The sequence below is a fragment of the Micropterus salmoides genome, unplaced genomic scaffold (assembly GCF_014851395.1).
Source record: "Micropterus salmoides isolate LMB-PRFRI ecotype aquatic unplaced genomic scaffold, ASM1485139v1 Ms_hic_scaffold_15, whole genome shotgun sequence".
Taxonomy (NCBI): Eukaryota; Metazoa; Chordata; class Actinopteri; order Centrarchiformes; family Centrarchidae; genus Micropterus; species Micropterus salmoides.
The window spans coordinates 3,277,146-3,295,206 of record NW_024040596.1 but is presented as its reverse complement, the minus strand read 5'-3'; the positions used below and the strand labels follow the sequence as shown (position 1 = coordinate 3,295,206).

At 41.3% G+C, this 18,061-nt stretch overlaps 1 protein-coding gene across 1 annotated transcript in view; it reads right to left on the bottom strand.

The window, feature by feature from the left end:
• The window catches only part of LOC119903801 (tensin-1-like), a 186,806-nt gene that overhangs the window by 40,102 nt on the left and 128,643 nt on the right, over nt 1-18,061 (bottom strand). The window contains 8 exon segments of the mRNA XM_038720039.1: nt 2,675-2,750; nt 4,986-5,046; nt 5,135-5,247; nt 6,982-7,065; nt 8,886-8,950; nt 11,732-11,854; nt 11,937-11,987; nt 13,629-13,800. Of these exon segments, the coding sequence (XP_038575967.1) occupies nt 2,675-2,750; nt 4,986-5,046; nt 5,135-5,247; nt 6,982-7,065; nt 8,886-8,950; nt 11,732-11,854; nt 11,937-11,987; nt 13,629-13,800 (745 nt within the window).

The window sequence follows — 18,061 nt, the reverse complement described above, 5'->3', positions numbered from 1 at the left end:
ATATCAAATTAATCATTTCAGGGTCCTGTCTTCTTTGTAGAACGCGTAATAAATAAACTGCAAAATCAAATCACTTCCATCCTCTAAGAATATCAAGTGAACACAATTTGACATTGTTGTGAGACTTGCCAGTTTGATCCAATGCTAGTTCCTTCTTTACACTGGCTCAGAGCTAGAAAACGCGTTTTTAGACTTTTTTTTATTTATCCCTTGCATGTATCCCTTGTAATGTATGGCCTCTCCACAAGCATTATTATCTCCCCACAGAAACAGCTTTAAGAGCAACACTCAAACAGGAAACGCAGGATAATCTTCTGCTGCTGGTATCCTGGACCTCACATTTACTGGAACTGCAGGAATATAAAATGGAAATTTACACTTCACCTGAGCAACTTGCAGCTCACAAACTGAGACTGTAAAAAATAAATTAACTGACAGACTGAAAGACTGTGACAATGACATTGAGCAAGTTTTCAATGGTTTCATTTGGTGTAATTATAAAGATTTTATCGTAAAACAAAATAATTTCAAGTGACTCAGCAGCAGCTGAAAACTAAATTTGAATATGAGTTTGAGGAAGGTTGGACTGAGTTGCATTCCACAAACTTATTTTCTACTTGTGGGGCCAAATAAGACCAAAACATTCAAGGTTCCCAAATAAACACAAGCATATAAATGATTGAGGACGAGGTAAAGTAGGATTTCCAGTGGCTTAGTGCAGATTTCTGGGATATGGCAAACCTCCCACTGAGGGGTCTGGGGGTTTTTTTCATTAGGAAAACAATCCTGGTGAGCCAGCAACAACAACAAAAAATTAGGAGGAAAACATTCATTTTAAGCTTACATGTTGCCTTCAGAGCCCTAACACATTTTCATTTTCCTGCACAGGCTAACCAACCCAACCAACTCAATTTCACTTTACAACATGTTAAATCAACCTTGTATGCTAAATACGAAGCTAAAGCCATTAGCTAGTTAACCTAGCTTAGCTCAAACACTGGAAACAGGGGGAAACTTATGGCTCTGTTCAAATAAAAAAACTTAATAGTTTCTCCAAAGCTCACTAAATAATATGTCATGTCTCATTTGTTTAATTAATACAAAAGCCGCGATGTAAAAATGACAGAAAGTAACTGCACCCAGCCAAGAAACAGTCCAGCGCATAATCCCTCATATGACCACAGCTTGTAATGTTTACATTTAGTTTTTCACGCTGATTAGATATATTGTGTGTTTTTTTGAGAGCTTTGGAGGTGCTGGTATTTAGGTTTGTTAACTTTCATCAGACGCAGGCTAGATGTTTCAAGTGTTTAAGCTAAGCTAAGTTAACTGTCCTCTGGCTGTGGCTTCATATACTACAGATATGAGAGGGGTATCAACCATGTCATCGAACTCTCGGCAAGAAAGCAAATAAGCACATTTCACAAAATGTTGAGCTATCCTTTCAAAATCCCTGACTTTTTGCTAACTTAAAAACTGAACTTGGAAATAAAAATGACTAACGCTGGCCAATGAGAGAAGAAAACAGCCAATAAACTGGAGAATTCAGATCAGAATTCAGATTTTCCTCCGTCTTTTTTTCCATCTAACCATTCAGTAATTAGTACTTTTTATGGGCAGTCATATTATCCACGACTCAATTTCAGTGCACAAACACACCAGTGGAGTTTAAATGCAGGAGCACACTCCATGCTGACTAATGTCTCTCCCATTTGGCCATAAGGCCACAGCTCACATTCTCTGTGTTATCTGAATAATAATGAGCATCAGCAGCCACGGCTCAGTCAGATGATGCATTCAACAGAATCCATTAGTCCGTCTTGAATAAAGGATGAGATATGAGCTCAGCTCTGAAGGGGCCAAACTGGAACAGCCTCGAGCGTACAGTGAGTGCTCCTTTGAAAATCCCCACGCTGAAATTATGAGCCCAGGGCACATCTCCTGGATAACATTATGGCCTGAATGACAGCAGAAACAGAAACTTAGCTGACGTGTGCTGTTCTTCTGCTTGAACTATATGCAAAAAAAGCTTTTGGGGTTCTTTATTGAGGTTATTTCTTTCTCATTTTAAAAGTGCAAATGTGCAAAAATCTGACCATCTGATGTACAACTTACTTTTAAATGATTATGTCATGTTAAAATAGCACCATGTTTCCCGAACGCTGTTGGAAAGGAAGTGCCACTGCCATTCTGACGTCATAGTTTCCAGCAAATATTGTGTGCTAATGAGGGCCTATAAACTGAGGTATAGGACTCAGTCCAACTGTCTTCCCCCAGGTTTTTATGGCCCTATTTCTTCTGTGACTGGATGCTATAAACTGCTGCAGCACATGCATTCAGTACATGCACCTATGATCAGATTGGAAAAACCAACAGGATTCCCTCTTTGCTAATAAACTGAACAAATCAGTGAATCCTCTTTACATCTCTGTAGCTGCTTCCACTGACATTCAATCGTCGTCATCACCATCATCATCTCTGGCAGTGCACAATGGAAAAAGTAAGACTTTAAACTTTCTCTGTTAATGGCTTCACGCTTAGGAGTTAACCCACTGACATGAGGAAAAAAAGGTTCTCCAGCAGTGTTTTCAGTTTCCTGTTTCCTAGTTGAAATTCACATAATGTGTTTTGCTGTATTTTTCATCAGGCACTTGTGCGTCTGTGCCATTCTTACCAGGATGTCCCCTTTCAGAAGAAGACCCGGTTCAATGGTAATACAGATGCTGGTCTGGCTGTCACCCTGTACATTGCTGAGAAAGAAAAAAAGCCACAACATGTTAGATAACAAGCCTGCCTTCGTCAATCCTGTGGTCAAGCCAACATTACTCCGCTGCCATCGGCTTCTTTTTGATGTTGCTTGTCTGGGGATAACCATGCGCACATGATGTACATCGTCTACCAACAATCTCTTACTTGCTTTAACAGTGGCCATCACAGAGCGCAACCACGGTGCAGTGGTGGGCTAATTTTGGGTATTAGTGTCTACATGATTGTCTAAGTGGGAGAGTAGGATCAAAGGGGGGAGAGTGCTAACAGAGATCATGTGAGAGAAAGTGGGGAGGAATGTGATTTGGAGCTTTAAGGGGTCGACAGTGTGGAAGTATTTGTGCACTGATTGTTTCACACTGTATGCCGTTAATGTGTTTATAGTATTGGCACTATTGTAGGAATGGACACACATATGTAGTAGAGTTGACAGTTCAACACCAACAGGATTTACTGTTTACAGTAGTAACTTTAAAGCACTTTATAACAGCTCTACCGTTAAAAGAGGGGGAAAGGCAACACGTAAGAAAATACAGGCAGGACACGAGGATCACTGAGTTTAAAGCTGCACTGATAAATATTTTTATAGGAAGAATGAATCAAATGACTGTGTGTGTAAACGGTGTTGCTCGCAGTAACATATACTCTATACACATTCAGTGCACATACACACATACAGTCATCTGTGTATGTGAACTGTATGTAGTTATGTAATCTTCTGTTTATGTATTTGTTTATTATGTATTTGTGTTATCTCATACACCCATGGTGAATGAGCTGCTGCATCTCCAGGGCTTCAACTCAAACCCACAGAGAATGAGAAGGGTCCAGCTGAGGACTGTAGCTCAGGGGGCGTGGTGTGAGCATTTCATCATTTCAGCTGTTCATGTTGTTAATCTAAATAATCATATAATCTTTAAAAATAAGCTTTTTATTAATGTTAATCCAAAGTGTTATGTTTCTAGTAAGATCCTTGCCCACATTTTTATTGTTATGTGTTTTTTTTTAAATCTTATTTTATCATATCGTGCTATTTTATTCTGTTGTTGCATATAAAATGAATATTTTATATGCAGCATTTGTGGACATCCTCGGAGTTTAAGTTTAAAAATCTTTATGTTGTATTAATGGATGAAATTTGCATTATTAATCTCAGATCACTTTAACATTTAGCTTGTGGAAACAAGAACAAATTGGGAAAAAGACTTTAATTATAATTTCAGTCTTTATGCTGATGCTATAACTCCCTGTGTAATTGTATAATATTGTGCTGTAAATAAAGTTTATCTTTAAATCACGGGCTTCTGTAAACTAGAATGTCCACACATGCGTGGTACAAATCAGGCAGAAATGTGCAGAACAGACCATCCAGAAAGGTGGTGCGGCTACAGCCAATCATTACAGACTTTCCAGCGAGGGGGGCGTGGCGTGAGCGATGCTACAGTCCGCAGCCGGACTTCCCCTCAGCTCTACCGCGCATTTTAGCATCTTTAATCTCATCCTTTTGGTTTTCTGGCGTGCAAATTCTCATGTCTAGCTGCAGCAGGCAGATGTTTTCAGCAAAGAGTCTCAGCACCAAAGGGGCAGACAGACAAAGTCGTGTGGCGTGCAAGTGAACATGGAGCATTTAGCAGCTAAAGAGACAGATATTTCCCATGTTCTGCGTGCACGTTTTTTAGATTTTACTGTTCACCCACATATACTAAACTATGTCTGTGTTCAATTTAAACTGCACCACAGTCAAACGTGGTGTAGCATGTATGCCTGCCTCGCTCATCTGAGGGCCAGTGCAGCTCCCCCCTCCTGTCCTCTCTTCTGACCTCCCCTCTTCCCAAAACAACAACAGAAAGCCATAGAATCCATTATTTCCTGTCTGGCCCTGGGAACCATGGGTGTCCTCTTGCAGAACACCCTGCAGGCATCCACACAGAGGCCTGTCTGCCTGTTTCATTGGCTCTCCAGTCACAAATAACACCAGAAAAAATCTAAAGTAGGGAAACAAGAGCTTGCAGCTGGGGAGGCTAGCTAAATACAATAATGTGAGGCAAGCACTCAGAGTAAACTGGCAAGAGGGATGATGTATGTGTATATTGGGGGGCAGGGGAGTTAAGGCAGAGGCTATAAAGGAAAATCAGGGTTTTTATTATTGAGCCATTATGAGCTCGCTATCCCTGGAATCTTGTAAAAGCATTTGAGTGTGAGTATGTTTTAAGACTTACTAGATCCCAGATGTGTACACGGGCTGCATGGCCTGGTAGATTTTGAGGAAAGGACGACAACCTGGAACACATTTAAAAGGTTGTTAAAAAAAGAATTAATGTGAGTGAAAATGTTTATGTGTCAGTGCGTGTCTGTGCATGACACTCACCTCCTTTAGACTCAAAGTTGGGGATGCCGTGCATGATGACGTGGTGAAGGAACAGGGGTTTGTTGTTGATCTTGATGTGTCCGGAAAGCAGGCCGCTGAAGTACTCCACATACCTGAGTAGGGCACAGGTAGAGAAAAGACATGCTACTAGGCTCCCTTCTGTCTGTGTATCATGCTTCTTAATGTTTTACAACAAAGGGATGAAGGTATAATCCTGTGTTCATCAAAACACAGAGACGCAACCGTTGGCTTTGACCTCTATTAACAGCAGTGAATGTGCTGAATGAGCCTTCTTTTTATTATAAACTCAATCAGTCGACTTTCAAACTGCATTTATCAAACTATTTTTATATTAGCAAAGGATCAACTGGCTATGTATAATGTGAAAGGGGTTGCAGGTAGTGACAAACCCACAGAAAATTACCCAAACAACTCTGAACTCCCCATCAGCTAAGGGAAATAATGCTACAATAAATGATGCTTAGTGCTACAGCATACAATTTTAATTTAACAGTTTGTGTTTCACCCCGTGCACAAAGCCAGCTCCATAAACAAACTAGGGACGCACCGAAATGAAAATTCTTGGCCAAAGCCGCTTATAATGAAAAAAATAGCCGAATACCGACCAAGTACATTCACATTGTTTCCAATTATATTGCCTTTTTTTTTTTTTACCACTGCATAAATTAAACTGTCAAAATGTGCTTTTGCCTCAGTGTTTCTCACAGGATGTGGAGAGACTATGGTGGGGGGTCCGGGGCCCGAGAAGGTCCGGTAAATGTGTACATTTACTTCTAATGGACACATGTAATATGTTTAATACTTTCTGTGAATATAATCCAATTAATCTTATTTCCATCCTGTACAGACGCCTTATTTTGAAAACCGGACGTTGTCACATGTGTTTCCTCCTCGCGCTAAATTCATCCAGTCCGACCCGGTTTGATAAATGCTGTTTTATGTGGTTCTGGTCTTCACAGCCTCTCTTCAGGTAGGACTCTCATCCTGCAGCACTCGTCTTTGTAAAGAGACAAACTGACAGGATAAAGTCTCTAACCTGCCTGTCAGCTCGCTCTGGGCCCTTTCACTTACCGTAAAGGCTTGAAAACGTGTGCACTCCAAATTCAGGTGCGGCTAGCTTAATCTCCTTCTCACAGACGAGTGACAGAAACACAGAAGCGGTTCTTTTCTAAGAAGTCAGCCACAGATGGAGCGGATGTGCTGGGAGACAGTTCAGCAGAACAGCGTCTGCAAACGGTGACACTTTAAAATGCTTCCACACTGCTGACATGGCAACGTGATTGTTCGGTAAAATTTATTCGGTCTTTTGACTCATTAGGTTGAACACCGAAAGTGATTAATTTTGGTGGCCGAACATTCGGTGCATCCCTGGTGTGGAAGAACTTGACTGGCCCACACAGAGCTGAACTCTGACCTCAGCCCTATCAAACACCTGTGTAGGGGTCCCAGTACTTTCGTCCATGAGGTGTAGAAGATCACTCTGCAGCTAAAATATTTTCCTTCTGAGTTGGAAGACAGCAAACCAGAGAAGAAGAGAGTGAATGCTGGACTTTTGTCAGGTAGAAACACGACTGCAAATGAAGGCTGATGTTGCTCCTTTTCTGCTGCACGTGTAGATAAACACTTTTTTGCTAACAAGTTAGGCATGTTAACAACATATGGTGATATTATGTCACTGTTGTGTTTTCAGCTTGTTCTACTGCCTCTAGGTGGCCATCAAAATCAATTAACGCAGCTTTAAATGTTTTCAGTTCACAGAAAGACACAGATTTCTTTGTGAGACGGGGCAAAACTAAAATAATAAACAACAAGTGAGGGACACTGACCTTTTCTGAGATGGCTGACCCACAGGAAGCACTTTGTCTTCATAGAAGCGCTTCATGGCAAACCTGTCCAGAGCCTGGTCAGCACTGCATTGCAACAAAAGACATTGGTCAGTACAATTTTCTTTTAAAGGAGACCTTTTATTCTTTTCCATATTTTATGACTTATCTACAATGTTACAATGCTGGATGTTCACGTTCTACCAACGGCTACGTTCGACGACACACGGACATGGTCATTAGCTCCCACGGCAACGCTCAGTCTGCCTGTACCGCTAACGGCTTTGAGTGCAACAACAGCCCGGTAACATGCTTCAGGTCTTGGCCAATCAGAAGACAGTGGGCTTTGAGAGGGGGGGCTTTAAAGAGACAGGAGCATCTACGGCTTGTTTCAGACAGAGGCTGAAATGAAGGCCTACATGAAGGACCAGTATAAGGCAGAAAATTATTTTTTTAAACTTTGAATCATGCAAAGCTGCCATACAGGAGTCACAGAACTACAATATAGGACTGGAAAAGCAGTTTAATAGGTCTCCTTTAAAGCCCTTTTATTTCCACCCCAGTATATATGCAACCCATATGTAAAGTATTTCAAGTATTTAAGACGTTGTTATGTGTTTGCAGCTTGTCGTTTGTAGCTGTTAATCATGAGAGAGAGTTGATTGTGGTCATGCCCTGTCAGGCATCTGAGAAGTCTACGCACCTTTAATGCCCCACACATTTCATCAACACCCTCCTTTAGCATTCTTAACAGTCACAAGAAAAACAAGCAAAATAATTTCTCACTAGATCATCAGAAGTAGATTTACCACATAAGGCATTCTAAAGCTCAGTGGAGACGTTTAAAATATTTTGAATCATGTCATGCAATGTGAGCCAAGTGTATAAAGTACATATGTAAAGATTTCGCAGACAAAAGTGGTCTCAGGGTTCGTGTCTGGCAACTAATCATGCATAACCTTCATTACACTGTGGCTCTCAAAGTGAGTCCTTGAAGGAGTACCAGGGGGCCCCCAGCCATTTTCCATCCATAAGTAAAAAAGTGACAGAACGTATTTTGCTCATGTGTACGGGTTGCATACACTTTCTGTAATAAAACGTCTATGGGTCAGATGGGTAATCCTGGGACAGAATCTTATCAAATGGGTCATGATCTAATGTGTGTCAGTTTAGGGGTCCTTGGCCTGAAAAGGTTTGAGAACCACTGACATAGCACATAGAACATCTTAATGCTATATTCTACATTAAATCTACATTCCTATATGGTGAGCGCGACAGTGTGTTATTCTAGTATTTTGCTGCTACTTAAATTGTCAAAGTTTTACTTCACTGTAACTGACTTGTGGGATTATGAGATTAAAGAGAAATCTTATACTTTCACAGGGAAGAACATGTGTACATTTTCTTCCTGGCCAATCAGTGTTCTTTCAGAAACAACGGGGAGTCACGCGCTCCTCTGCTTGTTTAACAGTTTAAATTTCCTCGGTCAACAGAATGTGATTCTATTTTTGGCGTATCTAAAAACAAATCCAATAAAAAATAAACAGAACTTTTCGAGTCTTATGATCTGGTGACTGGTGTTTCAGCTAACTCATTGCTTTCTGCTCATAATTATTATATCAAACACTTTTCCTTGAATTTCTCTAAATAAAATTGTTTTTCTCCAGTCTCATGTTCCACCCCTCCTTCTGTTCATCACATCTCTGTCTGTTCTTTAGATGTGGGCTTCAGTCTTGTGATAAACAATTCTGGTTTATCTAGTTGTTCCTCCGTCTCCTCCTCATGTCTCCGCCTTCTCCCTGTTCTCCTTCAACTTTCTCCCTCGCTCTCCTTTTCTGTCTGACCTTTCCGTTCAAAGTGTGCTGCAACTTAACCCTCTGCAGGTATAGTTCGGATTACAGACCTACCTGGCAGATATGTTGCTGTAATGCATGTAGGCTGCAACCACCACTCCAGTTCTGCCCCGGTTGCCCTGAAAAGACATCAATCAAGCAAGAGTCAGCAACAGATTTTATCTCCCAGGGGCCGTATTACAGGAAGTTCCTATCTTAAGTCTCAGACAGGAAGAGTCTAAGATAAGATTTTTCTCAGTTTGGTATTACAGAAGCAAATCCTGTCTAACTTTAGGAATCCTCTCTTATCTCAGGTTAGGAAATCCTAAATACTCAATCCAACATCGGTTATCAACTTTTATGTCTGTTACCTGGCAACAGATGCCACTTTTCACTAAAAATGGAGCAGAAACAACAACTATCATTGAACCTCAAGTCAGATGACTCAGAGGTGTTACCAACACCTCCAATCCAAATCCACGTAACGCTTATTTTGGGAGATTAAAGAGAGAGAGTGAGCTAAATCAGTGGACACAGTCACCGCCGCATACCCGGCATCCAGCGGAGCGCCGATGCTGTCAGAAAGAAAATAAGTCCATTTACAAGTGACAAAAAGAGAACAGCAGCTGTTGTGTCCAGAGAGCAAAGAAAAACCGGTGGTGGCTCCTCCTGCGCTCCCTCACTGACCCCGGCAGAAACTCTTCTAGTTAATAATGACGGTAAAAATAATAACAATAATAAAGGCTGCGGGCTGACGTCATCATGTTTTCATGTATTTCTTGAATTTAATGATCTCCTCCTATCAAAGACCTGCATTAGGATCCTTTTGTTACATCAGACCTTCACATTATGTTACATAATGAGACATTTCTACTAACGAGGGTTTGGTCATCAAACGCATCGGTAGAATCAATTAATAAGTTCCGCCTGTTGACATTTTGTTGATCTTGTAAAAGCAGTAAAAGAGCAGCCATGTGGATTAAACGAGTTATTAAACTCTAGCTGGTGGAAAAGTAAAGACAGCTCAACAGTTCTGCTGACGTTAGGAGAGTTTATTTTTAACATTTTATGAAGTTAGGATGCTTCTGTAAAACACTTGGAACACAAAGGAACATTGAGGAACTGTTAATCTGTAACGGCCTTTTTCCTAAATCAGTTCCTAACCCTTGTTACCATGGTTACCAAGGCAGTTAGGGTAGGATCTGGTATGGAAAGTCCATCGTCTCAGTCATATTTATTCATTTAGCTTTTATCCAAAGCGAGTTACAATTGCTATATACATGTCAGAGGTCGCACGCCTCTGGAGCAACTAGTGGTTAAGTGCCTTGCTCGGGGACACAATGGTGGATGGGTCACAGTGGGGGATTGAACCCGGGTCTCTCATTGCTCCATCACCACCCCTCTGCCGGTTAGGGATTTTCTGTAATACGACCCCAGGACATGATGTGTCCCATGAACAGTGTTTTTCAACATCTTTATAACATTACATATTCTTTAATATGGTCAGTATAGGGATAGTTTCACTATTTATGTATTTTTTAATTGCAAAATATCAAGATCCAAATATAAACCAAATGGTAGCCTCACCATCAAACTTCAAATACTAAATTAGAACCCGCAATCTCTCTAAAATAGATCGGCAGAAACACCGACTTAAAAGTCAAACTAGAAATGAAACATAATGCTAAAGTGTGATGTTTTAAAAGACCTGAGATTTCATAAAAGGTCAAAAAAATTCCCATAATGCAACTTGATAGGATCTTTTTTTGGTATGCCTCTTAATGCTGCTTAATAAATGCCCACATCTTCCAAAATTAATTCACACGGTTTCTATCTCAGGCTTTCTGTTATACATGTAAAGTCGCCATCATCAGGGTTATTTCTTTAAACTTTAGAGACCCACAAGACAGTTTAACACTGTTTTGTTTCATACACCACAAGACTTCTGTCAACTGACATTGCCCCTTTAAAGATTTGTCACAGAGGTAATATCAGTTTCAATCATAATCACAATAAACATGTCCCTTATGTCACTCTACCTGTTTTTATATTGTAAAAAAATACACATGCACGGGTTACTATGGCAACAAACCGGGATTGCATTCATTTTAAACATCTATCCATCTTCAAAACAGGGACGACTGTGGAGGATAAGTGTGTTCCACATTATAAATATCGTGGCCACTTGAGCAGCACGGAGCCCAATGGAAATGATTTGTTGATATGTGGAAACCCAACGCAGCCTGCTTCCTTAGTGACCACCACAACTTCCAAGCCCACACGCTCATCACCAGCGTTACTCAACTCGCAGTAAAACAACACCAGTTGTTATGGCAGCCGACTTGTTTCTAGCCTCCCCGTGGGAACTTCTTGGAATGAGACACAGAGCTTTTGGATCCCATGGTTAATTCTTACGTTGCAAAACACAATCGGCAACACAGTGGGTTTAACGTGAAAATGATTAGGTATTACATTTGGGACCTTGGCCTAGCAGTTGTTTTTGCACTTTTCTATGGTTTGTTTCGGCATACTCAGCGGTTTGCCACAAGAGTTTAATGTGATGCAACTAAGTTTAGGCGACAACAGGAAAATATTGGTCAATTCAGTTTTTATGGTATTGTTAAGAGTAAAGGGTAAATAAACCTAAGCAGCCATGATGAGTGGCGTGCCTTCCACCCTTAATTTGTGTTTTCTTAACCCTCGTCCAGCACAGCCCAACCCACACAAGCACACAAAGAGACACACAAACGCTCTCTCACTCAGGGAGAACGTCACTGCAGACGAAAGCACACTTAAAACAGCTGCAGCCTCAGAGGACGCAGAGGTCCTGAGAAGAGCCGGAGAGCAACATCTCCTCACAGCTACGCACTACTGCCACTGCTACTCACTCCTCACGCCATCTTCCCGTCTTTCAGTCTCACCTTGTTGTGTATGACCACCACGTTGTGGCTGTCCGCGCTCAGCCAGGTGTCCATGGCCTTGCAAATGCTGCAGATTTTGTCCAGGGCCGGAGCATGGTGGTCAGGCCAGCCAAAGTCCACCACCTGAGAGAGGGCAGAGACAGTCAGTCAGATTCATGGGAGAAGAGAGGAGATCAGATGAGAGGGGAAGAGAAGTCAGGTTTACCTTTGGATTAAGTTGGCTGATGTCATGACGCTTCTCACTGAGGTTGAAGAGCTAAAGATGTGAAAATAAACACTATTATTACATTTTTTGGCATTACATTGTGTATTGACTAGGGATGGGTATCGCTACTCGATACCTTTATGGTATCGACCGAAAAACAGCCCAGTATCCATTAGAATCAAAACCAGTTGAACCAGGAATTCAATCGATAGTTTTTGTAGCCAGATCGCGGCAAAAAATGACTTTTGTATGGTTTTGCTTGCAGCCAAATACACAAGCAACACACCGAAAGAAGAGCACGGCTTTTTTTCCTTATGTGTCTGCACCATAAACTGCACGCGCTCAGTCCATGCGTGATTTTAACAGCCGCTCACCGAACCCTCACCACTGTTGCAGGTTTCTCACCACAAGCTTGGCTTTCCGTTGGTTTCATGTTCTGGTGTCATTTAACACTTTGCTGTTCACATCACTTGTCACTGATCGATCGCTGCGTTCCATCACATCAGTTAAAGGCTTTTTTGGCGCAGCAGTGATCAGCTGATTTTACTAACGGAGCCTCCGGCTGCAGCTGCGGCTGCTTCAGGTGTAGTCGGTTTGATAGGTAAACAAACTCCTTACTCGTTTTATACCTGTGACTGTCGTTTTTGGAGGTTAAAGGAAAAAACACTCGCGGAGATCTTACAATTCAGTTTATTGATCGAAAGTTAATGAAATCATTTTCCGTTATTTACTTTCAACACGCGTAGTCTATCAAATAATTACCTTAAATTTGTTTCCCACAACTTATTTGGTCACTAACAATTAAAAAACTCCCAAGCTGTAGTCTTTCCCTGTATAATCTTACCCGTGAGGACGACCTAATTATGATGAGGAGCGATACAGCTTCCCCAATACTTTTATGTAAAATAGATAACCTTGCTTGTCCATAATAATAAAAATAATAATAGGCTAAAAATCAACTACTTTGGCTTCAACACGTGGCATTTTATGCAAGGTATCGAAGGAAGTACTTTACTGGTACTGGTTTTGGTATCGTAAAATTTCAAACAATACCCAACCCTAATACTGAGAGAAAAGTGGTTACTATGTGATTTAAGACTGTTGATTTTATTGATTTAATTTTTTATTTTTTTTTACAAAAGGTTTTCAACTGGTATCAAATAGCAGCAGTGACGGCTTAAGGGAGACCAATTACACTGCATTTACAGCCCTATATTATTATATTATTAGTTCCGTGACACCTGTATTGCAGCTTTGTTTGATTCAAAATTTAAAAAAATAATTTCCTATCTTATGCTGGCACTTCATGCAAGCCCTCATGTCAGCCTCTGTCTGAAACAAGCTGTCTCTTTCATTCAGAACAGAGGGAAATCTGAGGTTTTGGCTCACAGGGATTTCTTTTAAATACCTCATTGAACATCTGACACTTTAACATTAAAGATAAGAATAATAAATAAAATATGAAAAAGCATAATAAATCAAATAACACATTTGTGAAGGCTGTTTTGGGTTCTGGGTGGTGACCACAGACGTGTGGTCGGGACTGAGAGAGATCAGCTGATGAGCGGCTGATCTGGGCATCTCTAATAATTTCATCTTCCTGTCTAAAGTTACGCTATTTGCTTCATTTATTCTGAAAGTTAATAGCTAAACTCCGGCCAGAATCATTGAGATGTACACAGGAAACAGTACCAGGTAGTTGGAGCCGTGTTTGGAGCGCAGCATGGAGGCGACCTCCCGCAGGTTGGCAGCGTAGCTCTGCTCCTCCACGCTGCTGGGGAAGGAGACGGAGATGATTCTCTCTGTGATGTAGATCAGGTCCAGCTCGTAGCTCTCCTCCAGGGACTGCAGCAGACTCGCACTCCTGTCAGAGGAACAGACAGGCATTTACAGTTTTTCATATCAATTTAACACCCAGAAGTAATGCAGCACGTGTGATTTATTCAAACGTGCTTGTGTTTATCAGGACAGCTAGTGTGTGAACACTTTAACAACAGCATAACGAGCGCAAGAGTCCCCAAAAGGCCTTGATGTATTCATGCTTTCTATATTTTTATTCAGTTTGGAAGTCGATCACATCCTCCACAAGGAGGAGATCTTCAGGCCCTGAACATACCTTTCACCTTCATATAGGTAAGAAGGGCTGATTCAAAGTTCTGGACGCTCCTCTCTGTAGCAGTCACAGTTTATGATCTGGGCAATAACCTGACGTGCTACATAGGAACGCTTTCCTTAGTGAACAGTAAGAAAATTTTAAATCATCCTAAGTCAATTGTATTTTCCAAACAATCTTCTGGTGGAAATGTTTAACACAGATGACGTCATTGTCGCATGATTCATTCCTGTGAGTTAATACGGGCACACTCAGTTTCTTTCACAGAGATGTTTCACAAGACACATCATGTTATGACTGTCTTGTCTGTACCCCTATCGTTCCATATCCAAAGAGTCACTAATTTGGAGCCTAGGCATAACAAATGTGGTTGCTTACTTAATCTGCAAAGATGGTTGCGCTGAAAGTCGCCGACTGTCCTGAATGCATGAAATTACATTTCAGATTCAGTCGAACAGAAAACACTCTTCTTCAAGACTGCAAGAAACCAATATCCTAATATGGGAAGAGCAACACACCACATAAATACCATGTCCACAATGACATCATTTAAACTCAGAGGGGTTCAAGATTGCCTCCGAAATGTAAGCTCTCCCCTCTGAATTAAACACATGTTGTGTTGTCAGACTGTCTGTCTAAGAGGCAAAACAGAGAGAGGAGAAACTGATTAAATAGATAAACCCAACATACCAACGAGTATGAAAATATCACGCCATCCCAAGGATTATAGCGTGAGCACCTCACAGACGGACTGGGGAGACGTGTTTATATGAACTATTCTTGTTTGTCTTGTGAGTCAAATCAGGTTGAAGCGTTGAAGGTGAGACATGGAGGAAAAAGGAGAAAGAAACAATCCACCCCCCCCCCCCAAAAAAATCACTTGATTGATCTGTAATTCCATCTCACGCTCCTTACTAAAAATAATAAGTGTCTATCAGAGGTCACCAACGGCTACTGCAGCATAATCTGATGCTGCGTTGCCAAATGATTACGTACTTATCTCATTATCTTCTTGATTTGCCTCAACAATGTTGCTTTGGAGAAGCGTTTTAGATTTTTTGGCAGAGAAAGGAATAGTCGCTCTCCTGCATGTTAGATGAAAAGATCGGTAACACGTTCGCGCTGGCCCTCTAAATACACAATCTTCTCATCAAACTCTCGGAAAGAAAGTGTTTCGGCACATTTCCCAAAACACTGAACTGTTGCTTCCATTCCAACAGCTTTCTCTAACTTTAAAAAGGTCATGACCTTTTCCTTCAAGTGCCCAGGCTGATATGTTTGTCTTTTTTAGAACTTCAGTCCACTTCAGTGTCTATGTTCTGTATGTGGACAGTGAGATAAAGAGGTTAAGGAGGAGGTGTCTGGACCCTCAGCGCCCAGTCTGCTGCAGCATATTTCCCACATTTGTCAGCTGTGAGTAACCCCTGAGGAAATTGCTCATATGTCTGGGAGTAAAAGAACTCTCCAAGTTTAATATATAAACACTGTAACCTGCTCTGTACTGTACATCTGGACCCACTCAAAACTTGCTTACTGGAAATTATTCATCACCAGCGATATAGGAGACACTGACATATTCTTTCTCTCCTTTTCCCATCCGTCTTAGTTCAGTCTGTTTCTCTATCTGCCTTACTCTTTTCATTTCCCTCTCTGCATATGTATGTCTTTCGCCTCTGGGTGCAGTCATGGCCAATATAGACCTGTGGTTTGGTCCTTTTCCAGATCAACCAGCGAGCGTCGACAGGCCGAGCGCCAACCTGCTTCTCATCGGCCGAAGAGATGAAGTGATTGCGCTTTTTCTGCGTATCGACGAATGACACATTATCTCCCCATGCTCAATTTCAGCGCTGCAGTGATCTGATTTGTGCGTTTGGACAAACACCAACTCTGAAGTAGGAATGTTTTATCAGGAAACCTGAGACGTTAGCCTGTATAATATCTAAAGCAATAAACACTAAGCAATAAAATGAAACATCCAGGACTTCTGTCTCTTCTATTTAAAATAAGTAGAGTCCTCCTTGATCAGATGTGTCATTCATCCTGATGGCGAATACCTACAGTTTCTCACAATCTGAAGGGCCATTGATCAGTCTTGATTAAACTCTGTAAACGTGGATTAAACTGATAAACTCTATCATTACGGCAAACACAAGACTAAATACTTTCTTCCTGCACAAACACCATGTCATTTATTTGTGACTAACTGCACATTACTTGTAGCTCATTGTTTTGGTTTTCAGGCCCAGTCTCATTAACCTTGTTTCCAGCAGCAGCACGGCAAAAAAAAAGCTCAGAAAAAAGCTCTGATAAACGGATATTTCCTGCCCAGCACCCGGGGGCACACAGACAAAGTTAGCGACTAGCTGACTCTACGAGGGAGTCTCTGGAGAGTTGATATGAAATTGTTGATAAGGTAATAAAATGTCCATGTTGTGTTTACAGCTTGCTCCGCTGCTCCCAAGTGCCCAAAACAATCCAAAAGGCAGCTTTAAAACATCTGTCTGGCCAAACACGGTATGTATGATATGTCTGGAGTAGGGCTGACCCAGAATAGTCGAAGATTCGATGGGCGGAGGACTGTCAATTTCACAGCCGAAGCTTCGCAGTGAAACAAGGATCATGCCATTTTGGCGATATGGGGGTGCTCAACGTCTGATTTTACTACCAGTTTTCTCCCAAAAAGTTAATATACAGCATTACAATACACGTTTCAACGTTTAATGCTGTAAATAAACATGTAAAAAGAAACAAACTTTCAATAAATGTTTTTAAAGTGCGTAAATAAATCCCAAAGTGTAACCCTAGCGTGTGTGTGTGAAGTGGCAGCAGAGGAAGACTTGCTGAAGAGACAGAGCTCCAGCTTCGCCGGCGTTGTGCCGAGTCATCTGCACCTTTTTAAACAGCCGGCTACTTGAAATAGACCAACGAGGAACCGCGACGTGCGTGCAGCTGTCGGCACGCAAAAGTCTGCACAAGACCAGTGAATGGCAGGCGAGAGAGAGAGAGAGAGAGGAAAAAGGGTCAACAATAAGCCTGAGATTAGCTTCGGCTCACAATCGCCGCACACAAAAACACACGATTCAACTATCCCTTGGACTTGACGATTCTGATTCGACTATGTAAATCCTTAGACAGCCCTTTTCCCGAGTAAATATCTTTTAATAAAGCTCTGTCTGAATATTACAAGTCACTACAAAGAACAAGGTGTCAACCTGAATGCATATAAAAACATGCAGTGAGACGTGGCAGTGTCTTAATGTAACCTTTAAACCAACGGTGTTTATTAGTTCAAAAATGTATTTTGGAGGGAAGATGTAGAAATCAGACATGCAGTAACCTGTACGTCGTCTCTAAGCTCTCCCACTTTACAAGCAGCAAGTCCAATTGCTCTTGCAGTGTTCCTACATTTACACATTCAAAATGTAGGAATGTCGGAATGTATGCATAAATATATGCAGTGTGATTTGTAAGTAGTTGTTTGTATTGCGTTTTGTTTGGAAATGAATTACACAGTAAATAACTTTAAAAACAGCAACAAAAAAAAAGACTAAATAGGTCTGGATTAATTTTACCTTAACTTAAATCCCATTTATATCAGTTATCAGCAGCACAAGCCTCCATACAGATAAAAGGTATCAGTCTTCATGAGAATGTAAATAAGCCCGTGTGGACCCACTAGTCTGATTGGATACCTTCACTCAGCCAGAGTATTACATAAGAGACAACCGTCACATGACCGTGTTGTTGTGCTCTTTTGATTTTTGACTTTATATGGATGGAAACTGACTGCTGTTTCAGAGTAAATGAACACACACATACTCTGCATGTTCTGTCGATGGTGATGATCCGACTGTTTTGATAACTCTGTATCGACTCTTTGATTTGCTGCGTGGGGATCAAAGTGTCACTCAAGCTTAGCACAGCACTTCAGCGTGAGCGGTTGCGGTGTCAAGTTTTACACATTAATTACACAACTGACAACATCTGGGACTCCCTACGGGCCAGGGTGAGA